At 37.4% G+C, this 13,575-nt stretch overlaps 1 protein-coding gene and 1 pseudogene across 1 annotated transcript; both read left to right on the forward strand.

The window, feature by feature from the left end:
- The first annotated feature begins 2,503 nt into the window (after nucleotides 1-2,503).
- On the forward strand, nucleotides 2,504-3,912 carry LOC147423463 (uncharacterized; annotated as a pseudogene).
- A 313-nt stretch (nucleotides 3,913-4,225) lies between these two features.
- On the forward strand, nucleotides 4,226-9,105 carry LOC147423464 (uncharacterized). Its single transcript, XM_086501485.1, has 15 exons — nucleotides 4,226-4,258; nucleotides 4,315-4,368; nucleotides 4,982-5,021; nucleotides 5,334-5,394; nucleotides 5,820-5,839; nucleotides 5,911-6,178; nucleotides 6,330-6,350; nucleotides 6,451-6,463; nucleotides 6,543-6,674; nucleotides 6,765-6,985; nucleotides 7,073-7,320; nucleotides 7,393-7,671; nucleotides 7,743-7,817; nucleotides 7,899-7,953; nucleotides 8,964-9,105. Exons 1-15 carry the CDS (start codon nucleotides 4,226-4,228, stop codon nucleotides 9,103-9,105), a joined length of 1,662 nt encoding a protein of 553 aa, XP_086357611.1.
- The last annotated feature ends 4,470 nt before the right edge of the window (nucleotides 9,106-13,575 follow it).

A 13,575-nucleotide genomic window follows, 5' to 3' on the forward strand; every position in this document is an offset into this window, starting at 1 on the left:
ACTGAAGTTCAATATGTGGTTAAATTTCATCAGCAAAATGGCTATGAGTATCGTCTGAAACCCTAGCAAAATGACTGTCGGTTGAAGCCGTGAATTTTGTCAGCGAAATGGCTCTAAGTGTCTTCTAAAGCACATCCACTCTTGAATTTTGCTAGCAAAGTTATATTCGATGCCTGCAATTGGGGAGATCTGATGCTGAAGCCACTCACTACTAAGTATTTTACCATGCCAGTGTTAATTAAACTTACGTGAAAAAATCAGACAAGACCTACAAAAACCAGACCTATCGCTAAAGCCTACAAAAAGTAGACAAGTCGCTAAATCCCCACTTGCTCTCACTCAGCTTCTCGCCGGCCCCCACTATAGCATATAAGGCCTTCAACCAATGAGGCCAAAAGCCTATCGAATGCTAGATTTTGCCAACGAATACCAACTAATGATGTCAACTAAAAGATGCATTTATTCTATTGTAAACCAACAAAATTATAATTGAGGCTTGCCAACCATATTTGTGTTATATTTTCCAACCACTCTAGGGGGTTGTCTTTTGCTGAATTTTGCCAACGGAATTGGATGTGAAACCATCGGCTGCTCATCAAATAACACAAGTAGTGCTCTTCAATTGCTTTTTAAAGTGGCTTGATGATTTTAGGATTGCAGGGGCGTGATATTGAATCCTTTAAATGTTCAATGTTCATAAATGTGAAAACTAATTATAAGTACTTGTAAAAAATGGGGTGATTAATCTTATAGCTGCTTTCAAGGTGATTTTTTCCTTCATCTTTTTCCATCAAAATTCAATGGATGCCTTAGATTTGCGAGTTACCTAGTATTTATATGTATGTGAAATGTTAAAGATCTATGATATATTGAGATGCACAAGATTTGTGAAATTATCTCTTATATAGATATTTCGCTAGCAAAATTGAGTATCATTTGTATATAAGGTCCCATTCCTTGCTTGATTGTCTACAAAGATAAAGAAAACTCCCTTATCTTAAATCCAACTTCCAAGATCCTCTCTCTCTCTCTCTCTCTCTCTCTCTCTCTCTCTCTCTCTCTCTCTCTCTCTCTCTCTCTCTCTCTCTCTCTCTCTCTCTCTCTCTCTCTCCCTCCATCCATATATATCTTGCTTTGCCCACCCTTACAACTGGCTCATAGCCATGCTTTTGATTAAGCCATGCTATGTTTACTTGTGGCTCATTCCATTAGCATCTTGATGCTTCAGGAGCAGCACTTATTAGAACCTTGTATAGCTTTGGAACTATCGGTTCTAATGGAGATGTATGTAGTGATGGATTTTTTATTACACACCAATATGGATAGAGATGTTATTAGGCATGGCAATGCTTACCAACTAATTATGTGTTTTTAAGGAAAGTTGATGGGATGAATTTTAATATGCATTTGGAAGTCTCTTGCTTTTCAAACTTATGATGTATTTTGCCAACAAAATTGAATGGATGTCACAATTATGGGAGGATGGATCTCTGTTCCAATGTTCATATCATAATGTGATTTTTTTAAAAAAAATTGCTATAATGCAATGTATATAATTGTTAATGCATATTACTATGTCATATATATGGTTTAAGATATTGATGGTTAGGATATTTTTGGTAGGTATCAGAATGACCCGTGTAGGTAGCCAAAAAAAAAAGGGGAAGAGAGTAGCCAGTTCAAGTGCTTAACCTAAATCAAAGAAGGCCACGAAAAGTTCAAAGAATTGAGAAAGTGGTAGCTATGGAGGCTGAAGGTGAAACCCAAATCCAAGATCTTGAGCATGTGGATGACCATGTGCGTGCTATCATTGAGAAACCTTTGGGCTCAGACGTTTTGAAGGCACTTACTATGCATAGGGGTGAGCCAGTTCCTGAGATACTTCATGTCGTAGTCTTATTAACACAAGGGTGCGAGAATTGAGACCAGACCTTTGTGATCTGAAAAGGGCTTTTACTCATGAAGGATATGTGCCCATTAAAGGTATTTTCATTCTTTCTTTACATCTACCCGATGGCACAACTAATCTGTGGATGTTGAAATTATGCTCACATGGACAAGCATTGGCATTCGGTCAATGAGGAGTTTGAAAAAGAAATTGAGGGAGATCCAATTTGCTTGTTTTTCTGGAAATATGTTCTACATTTGGGAAGAAAATCATCCAACGACATCTTGGATTTATAAAAGAAGTATGGTCTAGAGATAAAGAGAGATATGTTAGAATCAAATTTGAATTCATTGATCCTGAACCAAAAGATGAAGTCGAACTTTTGGCTGTTTCTTCAGAGATTCAATTTGTAAGTTCTCCTTCTCTTCAAAATATTATGACTTAAAAATCTGATGTTCTCATTTTAAATGGTGAACCTTATTGCAAAATGAATGAGAATGCCATTGTTCTCACAAGTTTACGAGACTATTTGCAATACACTAGTACTCTTTGCTTGTGCAATGTTGATGATTTATGGTGGATTTCACACAAATTGAGAAGATGCCTATGCGCGTGAATGAAGATTTGGGAGGTCATAAAGTTGGTATCCTCTTACACAATATTTTCTTGCTTGAATGGTGTTTTTGATGAGTGTCTTAAGTTGATTTGATGGTCTTGTAAACTGAATTGATTTTATCTTATTCTATTGATATATGCTTCTAAAATTAGGCAAGCTACAAAAAGAGTGTACAAAGAAAGAGGAAAAAAATATTCCAAGTGGACTACCAAAAAAGGAGCAAGAGCACAAGCGAATGTTGATTAGAAAGGCAGTGACCAAAAAGTTGTGCGAAAGATTCATAGAGTAAGTTTTTATGGAGTGATTTTTAACGCTATCATGATTGACATTTATACTATGATAATAATAATATCATAATTGCAGATGTTGTGTATTGTCAATCCAAGCTTGGGAAAATCTTGGTTTGACGTTCTTTGGGGTTTTCCAATGTTTGATACGACTAAGAAGATCACACTGGATAAATTGTATCAAATTTTAGTTGCAGCATGCTCTCAAGATAAGAAGCTTTCTATGCTTGCTTTGCTTGGTATGGATGATAATTTGAAAAGTTCTTATGGTATTCTTGGAGGTGATATGATTTCATAAGATGGTGTGCAAAAGAGGTGTGGATGGAGTAACTACTGATGGAAGCCTCAAGAATGCCTCTTCAAGTGGTTGACAAAAATATTGGGGGAGAGCAACTGACTTTACTAGAACATCCGACTTTGACAGAGTATTTCAATGATATTTTGTTTTGATATAGGGATACTCTTTTTGAGCCTCTTGCAAAGCAGGAGACAATGGAAAGTCCAGCAATCAAGCAAGTTGATCTACCAAATGTTTCCCTAAGAGTTGGTTATAGATATGTAAATTTGGTTTTCTAAAACAAGTCGATTGTTTATGATAGTAATAAATGTAATTTAAGTTTCAATGTCTTTCTTTGAAGGTTTCTCCTATCCTTGTTGAGTAGCAATAAAATACACAATCTTCCACATATTTGTAAGGCATGGCCAATGATTTCACCTCCATCATTTTGCATGTATACTTCCACTATTTTTAGAGAGGATAGAAAGTTGTCGAGTGTATTCTTCTTAGTGATTGTGAAAGAAAGCATTGTCCATGGTGGGTTGACATGACAAAAGGATGATGTATTGAGGAAGAAAATGATGCATATGCAAAGCATCAGAAGGGAGAGTGTAGATCAGACTCGGGGTCAATTGGAAATATGGATTAAGATACACTAAGACAAGTGCAAGAACAACAAAGAAGAATTTTAGAGGCCAAGAAGGTGCAATAGGAGTAACTACCTACAAAAACGGGAAGACCAAAGCTTATAACTGCTAGAGATATACGAGGTAATGATTCTTATTGTAATGGAATTGATATTTACCTATTTATTGCAGTTGACAGGTGGAAAAAGCAACAATAGTTATTAAACTATGCGAAAGGATATACAGTTTATGTGCATTTTATGATTTAAGTGCTCTTTATGAGCTTTGGCCATTTATGATCGACTGGCCAGTTTGTACTCACTTTGACCATTCAAGAAATCTATAAATCAAATACGTGCAAGAGGGAAATGGTCACTCTTGCACGGGGGGAGATTGCACCCAGTGCTCGTGTCTATTCTTCTCTCCTCTCCTCTCTTTTCTCTCGCCGTGCCGGTGTAGCACTCCACTCTAGGAGGTGCATCTGCACGTGCTCTTCTACTCTCTCTCACTCTATGTCTCTCTATGTCGCGTATGGTGTGGAATATGTGCAAGGATGGTTGCCAGGTATTCAATTTTGTCAATGTATGGCTTGCAACATGCTATGTTTTTCTATTTTGCAGGGCCACGCGTTCTCCATTTGTAGCAGTGGTATCAGAGCTTTGGAAATGATCTTGGTATTGCAACTATGCATGGATATCACGAGAAAAGGAGCTACAATTAATAGAGCTAAGTGATCTCGACTTTTTTTCCAAATATATGGGAATGCATGCATATTTTGTGTGAAAAATGATAATTGAAATGCGAAACTTAAATTGTCAAAAGCTCACATACATACTGGTAACAATTAAATACAAGGGAAAATTTAAAGATATACTGATGCACTATTGTTGTGTGCTTTTGTTAATAGAGGGAGAGAGAGAGAGAGAGAGAGAGAGAGAGAGAGAGAGAGCCTCAAGTGTTCGGAAAAAAGTTCCAAAATTACTGCTGAGCACAAGGGAAAAAGGAGAAATTCCAACCTAAAATAGAGGAAAAAATTGTGTAAAAAGTGACCTAATTTCTAAACATTTACTCTTTGCGGGTTGTCGCAATGATCGAACGCCGGCGCGTGGCCCTATCCAACTGGCTTGAAATTTTTTCGTGGTTGGCTTGCTTAGCCAATTTCTTCCCACTGAATGGTGTTAAATGATGTATCATTATGTCCAACCAAATAGAGATTGTGCATTTTTTATTTTTTTTTGCTACTTATGCCATGTCTGCAAGTTTAAAGTTTAGCTTTGACTTGTGTAGGTCAATTCACAACAAGGGCAATTGATGGCAGGAAAAAATGGTACATCTAATCGAAGAGGGCATCCTCTTGCCAGGTGTTTCAAAGTTTTAAATATCTACAATTAAATATTCTTATGAATTTTTTACATTTTTTAATAATGTTGGAATAATTAGATAGACTTGGTTTCTAAAATCTGCTGGAGAGGTATCTCATGGGCTATGCATAGTATTTGAAATAGTGCTCTAAATTAAATTTTGTTACATTTTTTTATTCCATAACAATACTTTATGTTTCATTATGTGTTTCCATCAACAACTGATTTCTTTTTGAAGGTTACTAAAAATGTTGAATTGTTTATTTATGTTGGATCAGCCCTAGATCCTGTGGTCGTGCCCGGAGAGGGAGGAGTAGTGACCAAATCTCTTATGACCAGGTGGACATTAGTGACTAAGTCTCTTCTATTTCAGCTACTATCATGATAGAGGAGCTAGAAACACAAGAAGAGGAGATTCTATCTATGGACATGGGGCAGGGATCTTTACATGAGATAGATGAGACACAAGCCCCTGAGGAGGATGGGTTGCAGATAGTACCATGGGAGATAAGGGACGAGGTTAGTGCAGTCACAAAAATGGAGGATGAACAAAAAATCTTCATGCATAGGGGAGCAGATATGCTTGAGAGCACACGTATATTTAGTTTCTTTGATTGTCCCTCTATTCCCTTGTGCAGATTGATTCCATATGCAAGGGTGAGAGGGTTGAGAGACGATCTTAGTGGGTTGAAGTTTTCCTTCGCAAAAGAAGGCTATATGCCAAAAAAAGGAGCTTTTATTGTCTTTTTATTGACATGCAAAAGAGAGGAGAGCCTTGTGACAGGTATGTCAATACTTTCTGTCTTTTTTCCATTGTTCACATTCTTTGGATTTTGTTTAAAGTGTGTACTCAAGATGAGATCAAAGCAACATGGGGATCTCTATGGAACGAGATCAATGATGAATTCGGATGTGAAGTGAAAAAGAAACCAAAGTTTCAAGATCTTGTCAATCAAATGTTCTATGTTTGGGAAGGGAATCATTGTACTGTGGCATGGACAGAGGCAATTAAAGAAAGGTTTTCCACTTCGAAGGAGAAGCATTGTCGTGTTTTGTGCACTATCATAGATCCTACCAAAGTGCCTGAGATTGCGTTGCTAAGTAGTTTGCAAAGAATGAACTTGTAAGGTTTCGCTTGTTCAACTTTGCTAGTATTTAAGTTATCTTATATTTGAATGCTAACATGATATATCAATGTAGCATGAATACTCATGCTCTGGTTGCCACTCATCTTCGTGATGAGATCGTTAATACTGCACACATTTGTGCGGCGGATCATGTGATGTACTTGAACGGTTTACCCAAAAAAGATCAAAATCTTATTGCCACCGTACGAAAAAAGTATGCCAAAGGTTCCGAGCCTTGGTATCCGCTCACTCGACGTTACCTTGGTAGATTGGTCTATGATGTATGAATCAAATTAAATGCTTTCTTTTGTCATTGGTATACGTGATTATTAATATAATCTTGCTTATTTTGGATTTTAGATTCAAATGACAAAAGAGAAAGAGAAGAGAATGTCGAATGTGAAGCATGTTTTGTCTGACGAAGACTTCAAAAAGGAAGAGGAGAGAATTCACCAAGAGATCACACACAAATATCAAGATCGTATTGGGAAGGTACTTTATTTGTTTGCATCTACTCTTTATTTGCGGCGAATGGTACAATATGTAATTAGAGGAATTGTCATTTTTATACTCATATTGTAGTTACTTAACATTGTGGATCCCAACCTTGGGACGGATTGGCTAGCAAGGGTTTTGTCTCTGAAATGGGGTAATGATAGCTGGGCTACATTGAAGAAATTGAACTTAATAACACTACAAGATGCTCCCGTTCAAAACAAGATTCATTGGATTTCTTTGCTTGAAGCGGACAAGATTACAAGGGGTGCATATGGTCTTAAGAAAGGAGATCACGTCTTCCGCATGTAAGATTATCGCGGATAATTAATCTTAAATTTGTTGTACTGTCTTTTTTTCTCTCCCTCTTTTTGGGATTGTAGGTGGCTTCATAGAGAGGGTTTTTTGGCACGAGTCTTTGAAAGGGCATTTCAAATTGTGTCAGATCTTATGGATGTGCCTGGCGTTGTGCCTTTGCCACATGACTCTACCCTCACATTCTATTTTGAGGAGATAAAATTTGAAGCCAGGACCTTTTTGTTTCCAATTGAAGTGTCTCTTGGAGCAAAGACGAAGGATGTGGAGAAGCAGGCATTGAAGAAGGTAGATACATTACGAATGGCATCACAACGTTTGTCTTTCAGTTGAACAATTTATTAATTGCAATTTTATTAATTTGTTATGTTTATGTGATGAGCTTCATGTAACTTGTTAGCTGTTCATTGTAGACTCCTTATGTTTTTGGTATCCAAGAATGTATTACCTGCCATGTCTTTTTTGGCAAGACAGTGGACTCAAATGGCTACTCAAGACACATGCATGCACCCCTCTAGTATGCACACCTTGAGTGCATGGGAGATTGAGAATTGTCCATGGTGGATAGATATGGAAAAAGGACATGTTCTTGGTCGTGAAAGAGAGCTGCATGACACGATGTCGAGGGATGCTGTGATACAAAATCCACCAACAGATAGACTAGAGGAGAGACATGCAGGTATGTTTCACTCTTTGGCATGCCAAACAACCATAAGTAGTAGTATTTTGACTTAAAATGTTTTGTTTAAGATGCACGCAACTCTCAAAAGGAAAAGAAAACATTTGTGGATACGATCGTAGAGGAGCATGTGGGCTCAATGCTTGGTGTGTCTTATAAAATTTTGTTAATGCTTTCCAAATATATGCTTCATAAATGACTAATTTTATCTTGTTGTGATGCTCCAGTGTCTTCTGGCACCGTCATGGCTAGGAAGACTATCTCATTTGTTTATCTTGTGGAGTCTCCACTACAAAACATATCTAGTTTTGGTGACACACGGTGCATGGCCATAGTGGGGGACTACATTTCCATTGCTGCAGACTTCAGAGCGAGAGTCCGGAATCCCATATGGATCCCTGTACATGAGCATCTTTCACGGGCACGTTGGGAGGCTACGCTATATACGCGCGGGGGGAGAGCCGTTCCATGGGCTGCTGATTTCATTTTCTTTGGATCTCCCCTTTGGTGGGTCTCTAGTAGGCTCCTCTACTCTACCTCACTGGGACATTTGTAGTGAGGATCATGTACGTGTTGGAGTTCATTTGGCATTCTCGACACTAGCAGATTCAGGCTGGCCTCTAATCATGGTGTCTACGGCGGGTGAGATCCTTTTGTTTATGATCATGCCATAAGATAGTAATAATCATTGTAAGTGTTTATAATAATTAATGCTTTGAACAGGAGAGGCCATTGGGTGGGTGGAGAGTTTTTGTCGTGTTGCAGGGATGGTTGTTCATCGACGTATTGTAGTAATCCATCATGGAGCCTATGGTCATTTTGAGAGTTTTGGTGGTCCTATTGAGGTGACATACTTGCTTTGTATTAATACTCCAGTTATCTATGTTGTTGCTTTCTTTAACTATGCCTCTTTTGTTACAGTGTCTTTGCTCTGTGCTATTTATGGTTCATCGAGTAGGTATGTGTCCACCGTGCTTTGTAGCAGAGAGCACTATCCTATTTTCTCGCCTTGGCATGCAGTCATCGGATTCTTTTATGATGCATCATGTTCCGGAGCTCTCTCAAGCTAGATCATCATCAAGCGAGCCATTGCGAGGTGGATTGCAGCGGAGCCATTCTTTTGTTGCATGCTTTATGGAGCTCCTTTGTCGGTGTGGAGGTATTTGCTTGGAGCTTGGATGTAGTACAGCCCCTGCACTGGCGGCTTGTGTGGGATCAAGACGGACATGTGTTGCGCTCAACATTGATGAGCCATTGATTTCAGGATATGTGCTACCATTACTCCGTCGTAGAAAGCGGAGCAGAGAGGACCCCTCCACCTCCTTAGATATTGATGATGAGGGTGATATGCCATCGCATGTCTGGAAGTTCCATGCTGGTCTACGCAGAGGAGACGACTCGGAGCATGGAAGCGGACATGCGATACGATTCTGAAATATGTGAGACACGTCGGAGACGGAATGTCTACATCGATGATGAGTGTGAGAATTGAGGGATTTGTAGCATATGGTTCTCGTCATGTTTGGATGGAAACTTTTGAGTCGATGTTCTAATGTTTTAAGTCGTGGATGATAAGTATTCACTCTTTGAAACAATTTGGTTAGAATTTAAAATCCTCCTATGAGGTGCCTTAAGTGGCTAATGGGTTTGTTTTGAAATATTGATCTATGTATAAAGGAAGCTCTGTCCAAATTTTTTCAAAAACTAGTATTATGTTTTTCTTTGTTTTCTTGTTAGGTCATATGCATTGACAATGCATTAGAGGGGGAAAGTCTACATCGACAATGAATGTGACTAATCATAAGAATTGAGAAATTTGTAGCATTGATGTTAGAATTGAAATTCATGTCTTGTTATTTTCATATGGTTCTCATCATGTTTTGATGGAAACTTTTGAGTTGATGTTCCAATGTTTTGAGTCGTGGATGAGAAGTATTTACTCTTTGGAACAATTTGGTTAGAATTTCAAATCCTCCTGTGAGGCGCCTTAAATGGCTAATGGGTTTGTTTTGAAATATTGATCCATGTACAAAGGAAGCTCTGTCCAATTTTTTTCAAAACTAGCATTATGTTTTCTTTGTTTTATTGTTAGGTCATATGCATTGACAATACATTGGAGGGGGAAAGTCTACATCGACAATGAATGTGACTAATCATAAGAATTGAGAAATTTGTAGCATTGATGTTAGAATTGAAATTGATGTCTTGTTATTTTCATATGGTTCTTGTCATGTTTTGATGAAAACTTTTGAGTTGATGTTCTAATGTTTTGAGTCCTGGATGAGAAGTATTTACTCTTTGGAACAATTTGGTTAGAATTTCAAATGCTCATGTGTGGTGCCTTAAATGGCTATTGGTTTGTTTTGAAATATTGATCCATGTACAAAGGAAACTATATCCATTTTTTAAAAGAAACTAATATTGTGTTTTGCATAGTTTTGTTGTTAGGCCATATGCATTGACAACAACACCATCATAGATATTCGCTCGGGTTCTTGTATGCTCGCTCACACTTGCTCGGGCTACGGTAGAACTCATTCTCTTAGATTGATTAGAGGTCATGTTTTATATTGGACATTGTAGATGCATTTGGAATTTGCTATTTATATTTGTCTTTATGGCAAGTATGTGGTTGGTATAGTATTTTTATTCAACATAATGACAAGTATATGTTTGGTGTAGTATTTCTATTTGACTTAATGGCAAGTATATGGTTGGTGAAATATTTCATTATGCACATTGTGTAATTCAGGCTTTGGTAACGGACACTATGATTTCCTTTGGTCTTGCTACTTATATTTCACATTATTATTAATGTATAATATTTTTGGTAATGGACATTGTGTAATTTAGGCTTTGGTAATGGAGATTGTGATTTCCTTTGGTCTTGCTACTTATATTTCACATTATTATTAATGCATGTATGCCAGCTTTCATTGCATAAATGGTATAGTTTTGGTATTGAGCATTGGAATTTTATCTATCATCATTGATATTTGTTTAGCTTACTTAAATGCCCACAAATTTGGGTTGGATATTATAATTAGTGTGTGAAATTTGAACACTGCTTGCATGGGATATCATGTTTTTTTGACAAGTGTCAATGTATACTTTCTTATGTTCATTGCTAAAGTTATGTAGTTATGCAATAATACCATCTACACAATCCTGCAAACAACCTTTTCAACATGTATATTTTTAATGGAAATCCATAAATAGATAAGATCGTTATATGGAAGCTCGTCATTTGTAGCTCGAATGTTTTAGCTCGTTGAACTAACATACCCCTAGTATGATTGCCATGATTTTGTCATGATTGAAGTGTAATTAAGCTATGATTAACTCCCTTTCCCATCACCTTTTAGAACTTGTTAGTTATGTTGATTTGAATGGAAACCCATTTTCATATTTGGAGTCATTCATTCGTAGTAGTGACTAATCTCGGGGGGTGCACTATTCAGGGTGCACTATTTAGTACCCCTTGTATAACGTGTGTTTCTGGGGTATAGTTTTTATTAAAAAAAAGTTGTGAATAAGATTTCAACTTGAGAATATTGGTAGCTTAGTTGCAACAATGATTATGTCTCTAGGAGTGGTATTTTAATGGTGTAGCTAATATGTAATCACTCCATAAGTGTTGATGATCGTAGTTTGATCCCATCACAATTGTTTCAAGGAAAGAAGTCCGCAATCTGCCAAGAGGTAGTGGAAAATTTCAACTTTCCAAGCTGATTCCAATCAATATCAAACACGGTAGACTGTGTTGGTCATCGTTGGCTGCTAGTTTGAGCAGTTTTCATACAGAGTCTAACCAAGGGGTTTGATATTACAAGATTTTAACCAAGGTACTACTACTTGATTTTTCACTTATATCTCAATTATTGTTCCTAAGTTGTTTCAAGTAGGAGATTTGGTCATGTGCATTTGATTATGGGTAAGTGAAGACTATGTTCAACCTCCAAGTATGCATATGATTTGGTTTTATTTAAACTTTTTATATGCTTTCACTACAAGAGGTTGTGTGCGTTTTTAACGACGGAAATACATTGGGTTTTTATACTCTCGGGCGTCACTAAGAGTGTCGCTAAAAGCGTCAATATGGAAACGTCGCTATGAGCGTTGCTATACACGTCGCTATATGCGTCGCTATCGCCCTCACTATATAGCGACGGTTATAGCGACACTTACAGGCTACCTATAGCGAGGCTTATAGCGATGTTGAAGAGCCTTATATAGTGACTCCCGAGAGTAAATTTTTTTGGTGGCAGGGCAATCAACCATATTGAAGTTTCAATAATAGAGTAAACCTAAATGAATCCAAGATAAGCCCAGATTCACCTTTGAAAGAAAGTGCAAGCTTAGGTATAGACCCAAAGTAGTCACCCACAAGACAATATAACCATTAACTCCATCATCCATAGTATTGTTTGCAGAATAAAGATACAAAATTGACAAAAGTAAATCAATGACAATTGTACACATCATAGGAAAAATAACTTGATTGTTAAGCTTTGCAAATGTAATAGTTACAACACCATTGTCATTATTGAGAAAATATACATGGTTTTCCAATAGTTACAAAAAGATGTATACACGTCATCTCATGATACATATGCTATGACAAAAGGAAGAAAATGCTATCTAGCTACAACTAGACTGATGTCGTCTAATCAGACGTCTCATCGCGTCCAAGCGGCGTATCTGTCGGATTTTGCAAAAAAAAAAAGCAATAAGACAGCTTTCTGTAAGTATAAACATATAATTTACAAAACAATACAACAAATAGAAAAGAGTAAACCCTAATACTAACCATGCCGCCATGAAAACTCAGAATGTCCATCAGGACGTTTAAGCCCTTCTTGCCTACGTACTCGCGCTCGTACAGTGTGGGGTCACGTCCTGTCATCAACCACTGTTCAAAACATACAAAGAATCCATTTAAAAACCCCTAAACCCTAAACTATCAAACTTAAAGAGCAATGCGAAAACACTTACAAAATCGGCCTCAAATGATGCCCACCCACTGCTCCCCAAGTGGTGCGAGCTCCCTGCCTCTACTCGCGCTTTGGTGCCTCCTTTTGTTGCTTCCACTTGTCAGGATTCTCGCGTGCTGCTTTCTTTGCATTCTTCCAATCTTCTTTGGCCAACCAATCTAGTCTGCTCCACCCAAGCTTTATTGCTTTTTGCACTTCAGAATGCTTGTGCTTGCAGTATTCGCGCGTTCAAATCTTTACCAGGTCTTCATTGAAACGATCATCCCGTTGTTGTGTTGTAACACGTACATAGTGGGAACGCATGCTACAAGATCTATCTTGTAACTTTTTAGATACATAATTATCTTTCCTATAATGTACATATGCATATTTAAGTATAATAATAAGCCTTCTATCTCATCCTATTATTTTTCTCAAGGGTAACCTATCCTTACTTTACCATCAGAAAATACTATGGGAAAAGCTCGATAGCTCCGCCTCTTTAACTTGGGGCAAAAAGCATTGATTCTTTATTTCTACTATCTCATTATCATCTCACACCCTAGCTAGATCCTATATCTAGGGTAAACTCCAATATATATATATTCTATGTATTTTTTATACTTTTCTTATATTTCTTTTTAAATAGCTACTAGGAGGGAATCAAATCCTAGTGGGACACTAGGTGGCATGATTTCAAAGATACACTTATTTTAATGCATTATTGCAAGCATGATTACAAAACTTTGTCAAGGAGCAATGTCATGCTTTCATATGGCATGAGGTGTCCTTTGGAATTAAATGAAAGTCTAGGCTAAGGGGACCACGGGAAGACTTTTGCTGCCAAAAATGGACCCTATTTTGATGAATTTTTTACACAAGGTTCCAATCCGAATTGGAAAATTATTTAACAATGAAAATTGTAGCTAAT

This window comes from Adiantum capillus-veneris, chromosome 26, assembly GCF_014529385.1.
Source record: "Adiantum capillus-veneris isolate H3 chromosome 26, ASM1452938v2, whole genome shotgun sequence".
Taxonomy (NCBI): Eukaryota; Viridiplantae; Streptophyta; class Polypodiopsida; order Polypodiales; family Pteridaceae; genus Adiantum; species Adiantum capillus-veneris.

What these genes read in the sequence shown, in the direction of transcription:
- LOC147423464 (XM_086501485.1), top strand. Translation starts at nt 4,226, where the DNA reads ATGGTGTGGAATATGTGCAAGGATGGTTGCCAG. An exon ending in ACCAAATCTCTTATGACCAG is followed by an intron (nt 5,395 to 5,819) that starts GTGGACATTAGT and finishes GACATGCAAAAG; the next exon opens with AGAGGAGAGCCTTGTGACAG. An exon ending in AGTTTGCAAAGAATGAACTT is followed by an intron (nt 6,179 to 6,329) that starts GTAAGGTTTCGC and finishes TTTGTGCGGCGG; the next exon opens with ATCATGTGATGTACTTGAAC.